Here is a 16,836-nt window from a genome sequence, read left to right on the forward strand (position 1 = left end):
CTTGAGTGTGTGTGTATGGAGGGGTAGGCCCGGTTCACCCTTTGAAAGAAATACTGCTTATCAATAATAATATATGGAAATCACAATATTAGGAAATCCAAATATTAGCCAGTAAATATCACATTTATAATTTTGATTTAATAAGTTAATATTTCGCGTACTGCTAAATGTAATGATATGGAAGCTGGACTTGAACTGTAAATGGAGCTGCAGTCGCCTTCCTCGAAGTGTTGCTTCTGAATCAAATGTGTCGATAATCTGAGAAACGTTAATGTCGTAAGACCTTTCTAAGCACAACACAGCTAAACTACGAAATTTTTCTTGACCCATAGTGCTACGAACGTATGTTTTTAGCCGTCTCAGGCGCGAAAAGGAACTGGTTGCGGAACTGACAGGCACGGTTAGAAGTCTTATAAACTTGGTTCAAGTTTGGGAAGAATTCGTAAAGGTTCAATTAAAAAAAATATACGCGATGAAAAATCATTTTCAGTCTATCTCTTTGCATACAAATTGGAGAGAACTGTTAACTTTGATATCAGTTCAACTTTGGGGATTTTGCAGATGTTGCTGACAATTGTGATACTTTCTGCTGATAGCTTGTGTAGATGTCTTGGAGGGAATGAAGAACCTGCATATCATTTTCTTTGAATTTTTATTGCTAATATCTGCCACAAGGATGTCAATAACGGAATAATACACTTCGCGTCTGTAAGGATGGAGTTCTGTATGTCTCTGCTTATCCTTATAAAAACACACCCAGTATCCCAGACAACAGACCGATCTGTACTTCCTTTGACCATCAACGTACACCGCAACCCCTTTCTCCAGCACACTCCAAGTTCACTGACCTTTATTAAGATGGATGTAGCAAAACATTTATTGCAAGACATTACCAAATATGGTTAAAATCAGAGTTCCATTCCCGGTTATTCTAGAACTTTATTCGAACATTTTATAATAATATGAGCGTAGATAAAACAATTTTTAATAACTGTCCATTGCCTAAGAAACAGCCAGAATCATTAAAGGAGAAGGTATATGAGCATCTCTGAACATTAACATTAAAAAAAAAAAAAAAAAAAAGATATAATTCAATCACAATTTTACACTGCCTCTGTGATCCTCCCCGTCCCCCCAAAACTATTCAGAATAAGTCTATCTTTATTCAAATTATAAGCATTTCTGATGTAATAGAAAAATAAAGAAATCCTGAATTTGACGATACAGTTTATAAATTATTATTACCGTTGTGAAGCGTCAGTCTAAAAAAAAAAAAAAAAAAAAAAAAAAAAAAAAAAAAAAAAAAAACCAATAAAGTGAGGTGTGAACCAATTCAGATCACATGCATCGAAAGTGTGAGTGACAATTACCCAGCTACTAGTAGAGAGGTAGTGTCACGGTCGAATTTTCGAGTCGAGACAAACATATTTCTCGACTCGTCTCGAATTTTACAAGGTGTGTCTCGACTCGAATCTCGACTCGAATTCGAGTCGAGTCGAGTCGAGATTCGAGACTTGTCTCGACTCGAGCGCATCCCTAATAGTTATAAACATTTTTTTTTATTCTATGAGAACTAATGACAAATATTTAACGTATATTACAGCATTCATATGATCACATAACTATAAAAAGACGAAAATATTGGTATGCACTAACAAAGTGAAGCTTATTCTAGATTTATATTAATACAAACAAGCAAATTATTGATTACTACTAATAAATGATTACAATATCATAAAGCACATAATTGTAAAATTGAAAATGACTCACACACACACAGGAATTACAAAGTATCAGGAACATATCAATACATTAATTTTCTTTTCAAAACTTCCCTTGTCACCGCAATTTCATCAATGACTTTATTTTTGTCCAAATTTATAAACAAGTCTCTCTCAACATTCATCAACATAAAAGGAGATAGTAAGTTCTCGCTTAAAGAATATCTGAGTCTGTTTTATACAATTTTCAATTTCGAAAAAACTCGTTCACAAGTCACCTGAGTGGATGGAATGGTCATTATATATTTAAACACTGTATATAAATTACTAAATAATTCAGACTGTGACGATAGTTCATAGAGAATGGGAAATGCACATGAGAGACATCTGAAACATTTCCTTTTAGTACCACATTGAGTTTCAGACTTTTTCTTTTTATCTTCAGATTCTTCTTCAGATGTCACACTTTCATCTGAATCACCATCACCATCATTACTTGTAATTCTCACAAATGTACACACTTCTTTCTCTTCTGGTTCTTCAGACTTGTCACTAAAATCTGCACTGAAATTACGATACTGGCTTGCAAACTGTTTCAGTTTTAACAACAACTCACTCAGGGGCGGATCCAGAGGGCGATCGGGGCGATCGCCCCCCCAGAAGAGGAAACTTTGTTATTTTATGTATATAAATAAAACTCATCCCAAAGTTTGGAGCCCTAAAAGTAGCAGTATGACAACCAACCGCCCCCAGAAGTCGGTCCTGGATCCGCCCCTGAACTCACTTCTATTCACATTTGCTAATTGAGAAACAGTTTGCAAGCAATTATCTGGAAAATCTTCTACCTCCATTGCAACTATATGCTCGTACCTTTTTGGGTCTAACCAGGAACATTTAAGCAGTAGAGTCTTGTTAGGTACAAACAGTTCTTCTATACAGTGTGCGAATTAGATAGTCTATATCGGGGGGGGGGGGGGGATAAATTGGCCAACAGGATATAAAGTCTGAAGGTGCAAATTTCAAAATGAGACAATAATGCCTTACCTATATATATATATATATATATATATATATATATATATATATATATATATATATATATATATATATATATATATATATATACAAGGGCGGATCTAAGTGGGGCTAAGGGGCTTTCCCCCCCTCCTTGACGCCCAGGTTTACAGGATAAAATGGGCTTCAATTCAGCTTTACACTGGACAAAACGGCAAATTATGGTTTAGCCCCTCCCTTGATCATATCCTAGATCCGCCACTGTATATATATATATATATATATATATGATATCTGTAATAAATAAGAGATTTATTAATTTAATAAATCTACCGACAATAACTATGCACGTATATATTGTCTGACATACACACACCGCACCAAATCTTTCTGAACGTGTTTAAATGTACTCACTCTTGTCCCCGTAGCTCTTTAAGGTTTATTTAGTTGTTAATTCGGTTCGAGCGATAACCATGATCACAAGCCATGATTAATTTTTCCACTCATATTGATATCTTCGACTTTGAGTTATTACATACAGGTTGAAAAAAAAAACAATTTAGTCTTATGAAAACCACTAAAATTATCAGTTAAATCTGATATACTTTTTGTTTTTTTTTTTTAAAAAAAAAAGAAATAAAGAAAATCTAGATATTAGCCTATCAAACAAGAAATGGATTGCTGCTGGTCCCGATTTCTGAAATCAAGGTCAAATCGAAGGCCAAATATTTAAAATCTTTCAATTCAAATTTCTAGCTTGTGCTTCTACTCCCCGCTAAAGCTGCGCTCTTCACGACTTTTTTTTCTCCAAATATCGATTCCGTGATGGGGCTCAGGAAGTCAACACTTACAATTATTTTACTGTTAGGTTGCAGATGTGTTGATTCACTATGGGGTACGTTATTCAAATAAAGTAAACATTACATTGAAGTTTTTCTGACAACATTATTATGGACAGTAAACTGTACAGCGAAAAGAAAGATGGAAAAATGAAGGGTTAACTTTAAAGAAAGAAAAAAAAAAAAACGCTCCAATTGAAATGCATATACAAGACACGGACAATGACACGGAGAACCACTCGTATTAACAAATGTGAAACAAATCTTCAATTATGCGATTATTCATCTAAAAATCACCTTCACTAACATGTCTGCTCACTAGGAGCGTATCCCCAGCGTGTGCGTTAACATACACTTACGAGAGAATACCTATATCTCAGATTTTGAGTACAGTTTCAAAAGTTCATTTCCGTAAACTGTAAAAGGTAGTGATTACTATGCTAATTATCACAAATTAAATGCAACTTTTGAGTTGCATACACACAAACTACTAGAGAATGAAGAACATGTGCTAACAAAGAGTACACTGAAAAAAGAAATGACATATAACAAAAATTAAAATGAGATGGTAATCGATACAAATGTAGAGGATGAATATGACATGTCCGAACTTCTCCAAGTATGGTGGAAGAACCTATTTGTTTACTTCTTGGCCAACCGCTAAGAACATTTATAAAACCATATGTGGCTTTGTTGTACGCAATTAGTACATTCAAATTCACGAACGATGACAAACTGAAGGGTACGAAAGTACAGTTGCAAGTAACAACCGTAGTCATAATAATATAGTTCAACTAAAACTGAGTTACTAAATAGTGAGTAATTTGGTGGTAAGTAGAAATGACCAAAACTCAATAGTTTCCATCGATCATTTCGAAATACAGCTAGAAGTTGATTAAACTTACAAGGAATGACAAAAATCAGTGAAATTTGGAGTTATACTGAGCATAGTTTGGGGGGGGGGAGCGAGCATCTCCGGTGGGGATATTTCAGCTGATTTTTTTTTGGGGGGGGGGGCAAAATGTGATTGAGGGGGAAAGTCCCTCTCATCCCCCCCGGTAATTCGCACCCTGCTTCTATATCTTGGAATTAAAAAGAAAAATGTTTAGTAAACTATTTCACTCGTTATTGTCGGGAATTAATACAATGTTAGAGAATTCTAGGAAAACCTGTGAAAAATACGAAAAGAAAGGAACATTAAATCTATGAAAACTGTCACAAAGGAAAGTGCGGCAACTATTAAGTCCGAAGGGAAATAGTATAACAGATAAAGTTTTCGGTACTGTATCTAGCTAATGTTATTAGAGAAGATTAGAGACCTGCACTGGCCGAATTTTTCGGCCCGAGCCCAATCCAGCCCGAACGTACCTAGGCCCGGCCCAGCAACGGGCCCGAAAAGTTTTGGAGATTTTCGACCCGAGCCCACCCCGGCCCGATAATTTTTTTAAAAATTAGCTCGAGCCCCAATCTTTCTCAAAATTTAGTACTAAATTTGACCTAACCTTAGAAACATTTACTAAACTCTGGTTTACAACCTGACGCTTGCCTCCCGAATGGTACCAATGCTGCCGTGTCGTGACAAAACGCTGTAACTTTGGCGAAGAAGTTTTGCGAAAATGAGCCTTAAAGTTTTCATCCGAAAATGTGATATGTATCGTGTAGAAATTGTGTATCTTGACTTTGGAAACACGTGGTTACATGTAATGTTACGTAAATGCATATTGTGTGATTACATTTGGTGAAAATTGATTGGTTGACCATTATTGCCTAGTTACACTGGTTCTACACGATACAGATCACATTTTCGGATGAAAACTTTAAGGCTCATTTTCGCAAAACTTCTTCGCCAAAGTTACAGCGTTTTGTCACGACACGGCAGAATGCCTCCTAGAACTTTGCCTGTCATCGAGAAAACAAAAACTCCATTACCTGTAATAAAAATCTAACTTAATTGATTTTTAGCATAAAGTGAAGATGGCAATATTGTTTAGCGACAGGCAAAACATTCTCACCCCTTCTTGTTATATTTTGAGTTCAGTGAAGGTCAAGGTCAGAGCTCAATTTACCGCATAATGCCTGCAATCCTCTATAGTGAAAGTGGAGCCGCTAAGCAACACAAACTGTAAATAGCTATTGCATTCTTTGTAACATTTTTCACGGACACACTTCTTCAACGTTTGGCTTTATTCCAATTATCGTTTAACGAAAGTCAATAATTATTAAAGAATTGCAATTGATCAGCCCCAGCCCAGCCAGACCTGAAGAGAAATCAGTGTCGGCCAGCCCAAGCCCGGCCCGGCCCAAAGAAATAACAGAGTCGGCCCGCCCAAGCCCGGCCCGGCCCAAAGAAATAACAGAGTCGGCCCGCCCAAGCCCAGCCCGCGGGCCGGGCCGGGCTCCGGGCCTTGGGCTAGGCCCGGCCCGTGCAGATCTCTAGAGAAGATACCGTATGAACTGTGAACTGAAAATTAAAGTTAGATAGGAAAAAAAATGTCATTATATCCAATTTACTTTTTTAATATTTTGGGGGGCCCTACAAGACTGGCGCCTTAAGCTATAGCTTGTTGTGTGCAAATCTCAATTGATAAATCTGGTACTGGTTGTTTTTTAACTGGTTTTCAAGCATTACATAAAACTATGTTGTTGTGTTTTAAAATTATCAGTAGTTAATTCTATCTTTGTATTCTAAACATCTGATAATTAAGTTAGTTTTTTAGGTTTTAAATATTTATTTCGGGCCCTCGGCAATCGCCGAGCAGTCGACCTAGCCAGACCGGCACTGTATATCAGTACCTTCTGGTAGCCCTGGAACAATATGAAAATTGAATTGATGAAGGTTCGCTGACTGGGCAACCAGAACCGTTGAACCGCCCCCACCGGAGAGGTAGCGGTTCCATTAAAAGTGTGAATATCGCGGTTAGTGAAACAATTTCTCACGTATTGTATTTGAAAATTCGTATCTAGATGTGTAGAATTCAACAAAAATTGCTCAGCGACTTTCTGTCGCCAATTTTGTTTTGTGCATTCTCAGAATTTCTTTCCTTATTCTTACAATATATTTCTATATTAGTTATAACTAGAGACCGGATGTTAGGCAAAATGCCTATTCTTTAATATTAAAGATATTATCAAAAATAACGTTTTAAAGTTTATATGCGGGTTAAAAATTTCGATTTAAGCCAATTTTATTTTGCCTATTTTGCCTATTTCGACCTTTACTGCCTAAATAATTGCTTTAGTGCCTAATGTTGCCTACTCTATGCATTTTCTTCAAAATAAGCCTTCATTGGGAAAATATATAATTTATATCACATAATAATACACATATATATATACGTATATTAGGTGTTTGTAAACACAAGCACGTGGCAGTTGACGTGGGTCAATGAAAACTTAACTCACGACAAACTGACCCTTAACCCACCGTGACCCACGACCCACTGACCCACCACCCACCGTGACCCACTCTGACCCACCACCCACAATAACCCACTCTGACCTACCGTGACCCACAACCCACCATGAACCACTCTCATCCACTGAGACCTAATCTGACCCACCAAAATCCATCGTCATCAACTATGAACACGATCCACGTCCCCTTCTGTACTGACTAAAGAGTTTACACTTGTAATAAAACAAGACTGTGAAATTGTCACTAATCGGAGTTTGAATTTCTAGTCAATCGCTCAAGCACAACTCTGTTACAATAATGGTGGATCTGACCTTTACGATATAAAATGGTAAAGTATTTGTTAGTGAGGAAATTGAAATAATTCGAGGTGGGGGGAAATTAGTGTGTGCCTAAAATATACTTGTACTAAAAGAGTATTCTTGCAAGTAATTTCTGAACGCATTCCAAAAGAAACTTCTATTTGCAGGAAAATATCCCTGTACAATATGGAAAAGGTTATGGTTTCTCAGTTCACAGTATTTTTCTCACAAAAAACTTGAAAAATCAGTTTTTCATAGTGTATAAAGGTGTTCGGGTACCCTATTTGAGAGCATCTCCATAAAGTATGCTCATAATTGTAATTTGTGTAATCACTAAAACACCATGTTAAATTTAAGTTACAAATATGCATAATTACAATTATTATGAATATTTATTCAAAGTAGTTTACCTAAAGCAAAGAAGAGACTTACTAAAAATTAGGTACAAAGTTGAATAACACAAATAAGCCATTACTAATACAAGTATACATTTTCCATAATTCGTAATTTTTAACCAGAAACAAATCTGAAATCGGGTTTATTTCCTGTTGGTAACTTTTTCGTGGTAAATCATCCGCAGCGGAATGATGTCTATCCATCAGCCAAGAAATAACTACCTCGTCTACTTTGAGCTTGTGTAGCGGTGGACCATTAACATTGATGAACAACAAGTTAGACAATGTTTGAGCATTTAGTCTATTTCTAATATCAGTCATCTGTAAATTCATAAGGGGAAATTCCCGTTCGCACTCTGTCGTGGAAATTGATAATACTTCTACCCGATTTCTGCAACTCCTCATCGACAATCTGCTTGTTAGACTTAAGTCTGATAACGATTTTTCTTGATCAGTTTTGAAATACTCAGCAAGAAGTATCATCTTAATATCACCATACAACATCTTTTCCATATCGACCATGTCTGTTGGCAATGTCAACTCATGGAGAACAGAAACTTCATCTACCACGCCTTCGATAGGGAATCTTGTGAATGAATTATCAATTAAAGCCTGATAAACTGATGATTTGTTATTTGTTTATAAATTTAATTTTTGCAATTACACATGAAGGTTTGATGCCATTACCAAGTTCCCTCTCCCGTCTAGAAAGCGAAAGGGAACGAGGTTTCTGGAGTGTTCAGAGGTAAATGAGAAATTCCCTTCTTCCCCTTCAACTACCACACTGTTGTTTGCCATGTGCCAAATTACGGTGAATTTAAATTATCATAGTATAATTATTTCCTTGTTGAATTATCAATACTTTTCAGTGGAAAAAAGGAAGAAATTTGAAAGTTCCAAATCTAAGTAAGTAGACCAACGTAAAGGGAAAAAAGTGTAAAATTTTCCATATAATTTAATTATGCGTACAATCCAAACTTAAAATTTCCGTGTAATTAAGCTTACAGTACAAATTTTATGTCTATTTTAGTCACAAGTTTTTTGGTTGATTGCCCTCTGCTGTAAGCGCTCCATATAATAAACATAAGCTTCAGCAATTATTATAGTAGAAAGCAATGGATATATGAAGCCAGGCACTGTATTTTTTGTTTCGGTTTTTTTTCTTAAATAACATCGATCGTTTTCGATCATTTTTACAAACCAACTCACTACAAATTCTCCATATAAAGAAAGTGCTCCCCCCATAAAGAAGGATTTAAAAAATGGTAGGATGTTTATTTTCAATAAAGAGTTAATACACTGAATTTCAGCTCCGTAAGTTTAACGGCTTGCGAGATACTCATTTTTTCCGCAAAAATTCGGATTCTCACTACCTCCTTAGGATGTTATGCATTATAATGAAATCAATATAACATCCCAGTTTGGATTAAAGCCTAACTATATACCAAAAGTAACTTAATTTGACTTTGCTATTTGACCGTGATGATCAGGCACACATAGTTACATTCATTTTTTTAAATAATTTATATATTACAATGATTCAAAAATGTATTTTTTCCAGTGGTTAGCTCCTCTAAAAACTCACAGATTTCGAAAGCCAAGTAGTAGTATAAGTTCTATTGCTATTATTACAATTAAAAATATCAATGTCCAAAAGTGCCTGAAGTTCTTTTTTCACTTGGTTAGATTTACTCACCTGAGTTAAGTAGGCAGAAATAAATGGAAAAGGAAGGGAAATGAAGGTCTTGAAAGTAAAACGAAGACAAATTTACCAGTCTTCAGAAGATACTGTCTACAATGCAGTGAGCAGAGTGGGTCGGTAGAACATACTGAATCGGTGAGTCGCAGTGGGTCATAGTGGGTGGTGGGTCGCAGTTGGTCACGGTGGGTCACATGCTTTTGACCCACGACCCACTGACCTACTCAGAAAACTTGGCCCACTGACCCACTCCATCTCTGGCACGTGGTACGCTACAATATATATACAGGGTGAACATCAAAGATGTGCACATACTTCGGGAGGTGATTAATGATATCAAAAGAAGACAAAAGGTCCTGTTGTATTTTGTCGAATTCTGTGTCGTGTACAAGTGACAGTGGTGCCAACTTGGAATCGAGAATCGAATCTTGACAATTGGAACGGAACAGACAGATGTGCACATACTTCGAGAGGTGGTTCGTGAAATAAAAAGAAGACAAAAAGTCCTCCTGAATGTCACGGATCACCTCCCGAAGTATGTGCACACTTTTATGTCTCGTTCCAATCGTCAGAATTCGATTTTTGATTCCAAGCTGCACCCCTGATCAGAGATGGAGTGGGTCAGTGGGTCGATGGGTCAAGTTTTCTGAGTTGGTCAGTGGGTCGTGGGTCAACAGCGTGTGACCCACTGTGACCCACCACCCACCGTGACCCACTGCAACCAACCGACTTAGTATGATCTACCGACCCTCTCTGCTCACTGCATTGTAGACAGTATATTCTGAAGACTGGTAAATTTGTCTTCGTTTTACTTTCAAGACCTTCATTTCCCTTCCTTTTCCACTTGTTTCTGTCTACTTACCTGAGGTGGGGGGGCGCGGTTTCTCAGTGGTAGAGCGTTCACCTCTGGTGCTTGTAGTCCCGAGTTCAAACCCTGCTCCCGCCAAGTGAACTTTGTGGTGGACAAACACCGTGCTCGTGGGTTTTCCCGTTTCACTTTCTTCATTCCGCCATTTCACTCATCTCTCATCATCACCGTCTACTTTAGCCTAACCGGCATAATCGTGGGACGTAAAACTTCAAGATTTCATTTTTATTTCATTTACCTGAGGTGAGTATATCTAACCAAGTGAAAAAAGAACTTCAGGACTTTTGGATATTGATATTCTAAATTGTAGTAATAGCAATAGGACTTATACTACTACTTGGCTTTCAAAATCTGTGAGTTTTTAGAGGAGCTAGCTACTGGAAAAAATACATTTTTGAATCACTGTAACATATAAATTATTATATAAAAAAATGAATGTAACTATGTGTGCCTGATCATCACGGTCAAATTGTAAAGTCAAATGAAATTACTTTTGGTATATAGTTAGGTCTTAATCCAAAGTGAGATGTTATATTGCTTTTATTATAATGCATAATATCCTAAGGAGATAGAGAGGATCCGAATTTTTGAAAAAAAAAAAAAAAAACAGTATCTCGCAAACCGTTAAACATACGTAGCTGAAATTCAGTGTATTAACTCTTTATTGAAAATAAACAGAATGTATCCTAGCATTTTTTTAAATTCTCCTTTATGTGTGTGTGTGGGGGGGTGCACTTTCTATATATGGAAAATTGGTAGTGAGTTGGTTTGTAAAAATGATCGAAAACGATCGATGTTGTTTAAGAAAAAAAAAACGAAACAAAAAATACAGTGCCTGGCTTCATATATCCATTGCTTTCTACTATAATAATTGCTGAAGCTTATGTTTATTATATGGAGCGCTTACAGCAGAGGGCAATCGACCAAAATACTTGTGACTAAAATAGGCATAAAATTTGTACTGTAAGCTTAATTACACGGAAATTTTAAGTTTGGATTGTACGCATAATTAAATTATATGGAAAATTTTACACTTTTTTCCCTTTACGTTGGTCTACTTACTTAGATTTGGAACTTTCAAATTTCATCCTTTTTTCCACTGAAAAGTATTGATAATTCAACAAGGAAATAATTATACTATGATAATTTAAATTCACCGTAATTTGGCACATGGCAGACAACAGTGTGGTAGTTGAAGGGGAAGAAGAAGGGAATTTCTCATTTACCTCTGAACACTCCAGAAACCTCGTTCCCTTTCGCTTTCTAGACGGGGGAGTAAACTTGGTAATGGCATCAAACCTTCATGTGTAATTGCAAAAATTAAATTTATAAACAAATAAGAAATCATCAATTTATCAGGCTTTAATTGATAACTTATTCACAAGATTCCCTATCGAAGGCGTGGTAGATGAAGTTTCTGTTCTCCATGAGTCGATATTGCCAACTGACATGGTCAATATGGAAAAGATGTTGTATAGTGATAGAGAGATTATACTTCTTGCTGAGTATTTCAAAACTGACTAAGAAAAATCGTTATCAGACTTAAGTCTATCAAGCAGATTGTCCATGAGGAGTTGCAGAAATCGAGTAGAAGTATTATAAATTTCCATGACAGACTGTGAACGGGGATTTCCCCTTATGAATTTACAGATAACTGATATTAGAAATAAACTAAGTGCTCAAACATTGTCTAACTTGTTGTTCATCAATGTTAATGGCCCATCGCTAGACAAGCTCGAAGTACACGAGCTAGTTATTTCTTGGCTTAAGGATAGACATCGTTCCGCTGCGGATGATTTACCACGAAAAAGTTACCAACAGGATAAACCCGATTTCAGGTTTGTTTTAGGTTGGAAAATTACGAGTTATAGAAAATGTATACTTGTATTAGTAATGGTTTATTTGTGTTATTCAACTTTGTACCTATTTTTTAGTAAGTCTCTTCTAGGCTTAAGGTAAACTACTTTGAATAAGTATTCATAATAATTGTAATTATGCATATTTGTAACTTAAATTTAACGTTGTGTTTTAGTAATTACACAAATTACAATTACGAGCGTACTTTATGGAGATGCTGTCACATAGAGTACCCGAGCACCTTTATAAACTATGAAAAACTGATTTTTCAAGTTTTTTGTGAGAAAAATACTGTGAACTGAGAAACCATAACCTTTTCCATATTGTACAGGGGTATTTTCCTGTGAATAGAAGTTTCTTTTGGAATCCGTTCAGAAATTAACACTAGCAAGAATGCTCTTTTAGTACAAGTATATTTTAGGCACACACTAATTTCCCCCCACCTCGAATTGTTTCAATTTCCTCACTGACAAACACTTTACCATTTTATATCATAAAAGTCAGATCCACCGTTATTGTAACAGAGTGGTGCTTGAGCGATTGACTAGAAATTCAAACTCCGATTAGTGACAATTTCAGTCTTGTTTTATTACAAGTGTAAACGTTTTAGTCAGTACAGAAGAGGCCGTGGATCGTGTTCAGAGTTGATGACGATGGATTTTGGTGATTCAGAATAGGTCACAGTGGGTGAGAATGGTTCATGGTGGGTGGTGAGTCACGGTGGGTCAGAGTAGGTCGCGGTGGGTGGTGAGTCATGGTGGGTCACAGTGGGTCATGGTGGTTGGTGGGTCAGAGTGGGTCACGGTGGGTGGTGGGTCAGTGGGGCGTGGGTCACGGTGGGTGGTGGGTCAGTGGGTCGTGAGTCAAGTTTACATTGACCCACGCCAACTCTGCCCCTGACACTCGTACACGACGCGGAATTCCACAACATGCAAGAGGACTTTTTGTCTTCTTTTGATGTCACGAATCACCTCCTGAAGTATGTGCTAATCTTTCAGGTTCATCCAGTATATATGGAATGCATAACAAGCTTCGTTTTTATATATACAATAAAAGAAGATATTAACAAACAAGTATGCTTCTATATTCTTTGAACATTATCTATGACTTGAATCTATTCTTTAATGGTATTAAGTATTTATCTTCATTATTTGGAGATACATTTTAGTGCCTATTTTTTAAATTTTTAGTGCCTATTTGCCTGCTTATTTTCCAGGTTTTTACTGCCTAAAATCCGGTCTCTAGTTATAACACACTAAAATAATCTTGTTTATAGTATTTCCTAGAAACTATAGGTTGGCAATCTTTGATGCTGTAGAGATCACTAACCTCTATCTCCCTGAAGTTTCTAAAATCATATGGAACTTTCCAACAAATATATAAAAGAAAACGCAGTTTTCTGTTATGCCACTAAACTTAATGAAATTTAAAATAAAATAAAACAATATCACAATGATTAGCTTGAAATCTAATGTATAAAAAATAACTAAACTAATTAAATATATATATTTTAAATCTGAATATAAAATTTAGATTGCATATGCAAATTTCATGAATAATAAAAATAAAAATAAATAAAAATATATCTGTTAAGCTTGCACATAACAGTGCTCAAATCCAGTAAGAAGTCGTTTCTTTAAGTGTTTTCTTATTTTCATGAGCAGACTGAGAACATTTCTTTGTTGAAAAAAAAACCTCTTTCATAACTCCTTTTCTTTCAGACTCGACAACAACGGAATATTATATGATTTGCGAATCTGAAATCCATAGTTGAAAACAAAATATTAAGTATGTTCACTATTCCGATAATATCCTCTGATTTTAGCGAAAAACTACTTGTAAGTAGTGGTAATTTCAGATGATTCTCCCCCAAGAGGATTGTCAATATTGACTGATTTTTACACACGCTTTTACTTTTTATGATTGTCACATATGAAGAAAGGGCCGAATTTTAGCCACCTCCCTTATTAATATGAGCTTTTTGGAAAAGGATACCATCAAGGCTTTGTCTAGTACTTAATAACACGTAGCTTCTCCTAGAAGACCAATTTTCTGATACGTCAATAGTATTTTTTGCAGACCTGACGTAAAAGAACTTCAACAAAACTTATATTACATTATCTTTTATCGATATCTTATCTGGTTATAACAATCTAGACACACTCTCAAAAGTATCTTTTGTGTGATTACAAATACGTTATATATAAATTTTATGTGTCTTTGTAACTTACTAAAATGAAAATTTAGTGTTTCTTTTTACACTATTTAATAATTGCATTTCAGTTCAATGTTGCACTTGCTGCCGTTATTATTATTTAGCTGTGCAACGCATCCTTTCAATGTTAGTATCTTATGGTAAAAAATATCTAGTATGTGACCTGAAGCGTTAACAAATAAATTAATTAAATAAATATTCTATAATACAAAGAAATTGTTAGTTTTTATAGAGTTCTACATTATTCTTTTTATCAACATTCATGTAAAAATTTTGTTTCTTTGCAGAGATGTGATAATAAAGCCACTTCGAGTGGAACCAGAAGGTTTTCCAGTGGAAATTGTTAAATCCTCCTTCGTATGTCCTCTTGGTAATATCTTGATTTTTTTATTGATAATGGTTGTTTGGATGATGCCAAGGGGCCCAAGTCCAAATTTGACATTTTCCGGGAGAGAAATTTAGAGTAAAACAACTCAAAAACAATTCATATTTTTGCTACCTTGGCAACCAAAACATACACTATGTAATAGAATTATAATTTGCTATTAACGAATTCCTTTTATACATGTATAGACGTGAATAGAAGCATTAATCTATTTCTCTACTTTTTGAACTTGTGTCACTTGGCATCGGAAGCGATCCATGTATTGTTTGTTCTTCTTAGTTATGTTTCTGTATTTACTTTTGGTTATTTCCTAATTTACTCAACAAAATGTCTCAACTTTATTGTCGTATTCAATAAACACTTATGTTTTCTTGCTTTAAGCTGAAAAATTCGTTGGTAATCTGTCTCTCACGTCACTTAATTTTCTTCTTTCGTTTCGGAAGTTGATAAATAAAGCTTCTAGTTTATTTTACCAGAACTATTAACCTACCTAGGTATATGACACATCCATAGTTTCTATAATATTTATAACAATGCAATCACTGCAAAAATGCTCAAGCCAACAAATCTGAAAGACTACTCAGCATTAACCCTACAACGGTCAGGCGGAAAAAAGTTGCATAAACGGTAGGGCTGGGTCTGAGAGACCCAAGAAAATAAAACTGCATAATTAATTTGTAATCAACATTTTTTAAAAATAGAAACATTCTTTTATGTACTTACAAGTATTTCCAAAGCAGAAAAAAACATTTCAGCTCAAAAATGGTGTTTTCGCTTATTTTTAAAAACATATTTCTACATTGTTAGTAAATTATACGAGCTTTTTTTAGAAAATTATATAAAAAGGAATACTTGCTTACATGTTCCTATAGATAAACAATATTATAAAGGAAACTTATAAGTTTATTTAACATCACTTAAGGCACCGCCTATGTTGAAATGAACTGAATGTCAGAGAGTAAAGTTTTTTAGTTTTCATTGTTGGCCAGATTGTTATCTAATGGCGGAGTGGGTGGAGTTTTCTCAGCAGCAGCAGTGGATAAAAGTTCTTCACTCTTATCCTCTTCTTCACAACACTCACTGTTGCTATCATGGTCACTAAATAATTCATAATCAGAATCTGCATCGGAACCATCCAGTTCACTTTCATCATCATATAAAATTCTATGAATTTTACTCGCAAAACTGTTTCTCGTTTGATTATGTTCTAAAGTTGTTCAAAATACCAACTGAAATGTTGTTCGTATATACACACTCAAAAAATGTCGAATAGGTAGTCTTAATAAAAAAAAAGTAAACTTCCTACAAGATTCTTAACACTGGCAAAAAAAAGTTACGTGAACGGTCGGGCTGGGTCTGACAGACCCACGTGAGGTTTAGAACTCTATTAAAAGCAAAGTAACAATAAATCAAACTAGTTCGCAACACTAGCGTCTCTTATCGGTCGTTTTAGGAAGGTATAGGAAGTTACAACTCAACCCGCTAACTCTAAGTTGAAAATTTTATTTAAAATATAATATTAAGTAGATGGGTCTCACAGACCCAGCCCAACCGTTCTAGGGTTAATCAAATTATCAATTTCCAATTACTGTTAAACTAAGCCTTCGTAATTTTTACGAATGGAGTTGGCAAAACTGGCATAGAAAGAAAACCCTACCCTCATACCCCTTTCCCTCCCTTGACAGGTTCTCTCCAGTGAAGCCATATCTAGCAGCTTGGTGCTAGATCTATCGCAATTCATACGCATTTAGCATCTAGCATCTTGACCTTAGCATCTTGGCCAAATCTAGCATAATTTCATTATTCCCTCTGGAGAACAGAAATAGAGGGAAGAGGGTATGGGCGTCAGGGGACCACTAGTAATAAACCGCTAAAAGAAATGCTTCAGTGCTGTGTCGGAAGCAGCATGTTTTGTATATATTTCTTAAAATGTTATCCATTCATAAAATATAAATTCTCCCTTCCTCCGCTGATTCTCTTTCCAATACAGAGAACCGATTCTTTAAATGAAGAAAGAACCCCGAACCCTCTCCGAAAATGCTCAAAGCAATGATGCGTGCACATGACAAATCTGTAAATGAATCAAGTAAAGCAGATACATGGGAAGATGATGAGAAAGTTTGTTTGAG

The 16,836-nt window shown here is 35.6% G+C and overlaps 1 protein-coding gene across 2 annotated transcripts in view; it reads left to right on the forward strand.

Moving 5' to 3' along the window:
* The window catches only part of LOC145678425 (alpha-1-inhibitor 3-like), a 2,648,409-nt gene that overhangs the window by 1,992,350 nt on the left and 639,223 nt on the right, over window positions 1–16,836 (forward strand). For both annotated transcript variants that reach the window (XM_081748543.1, XM_081748544.1), the window contains exon 17: window positions 14,610–14,692. In XM_081748543.1, the coding sequence (XP_081604669.1) occupies window positions 14,610–14,692 (83 nt within the window). The remainder of the gene's footprint in view (window positions 1–14,609; window positions 14,693–16,836) is intronic.

Source organism: Thermobia domestica, chromosome 2 (assembly GCF_964235325.1).
Source record: "Thermobia domestica chromosome 2, izTheDome1.hap1.1, whole genome shotgun sequence".
NCBI lineage: Eukaryota > Metazoa > Arthropoda > Insecta > Zygentoma > Lepismatidae > Thermobia > Thermobia domestica.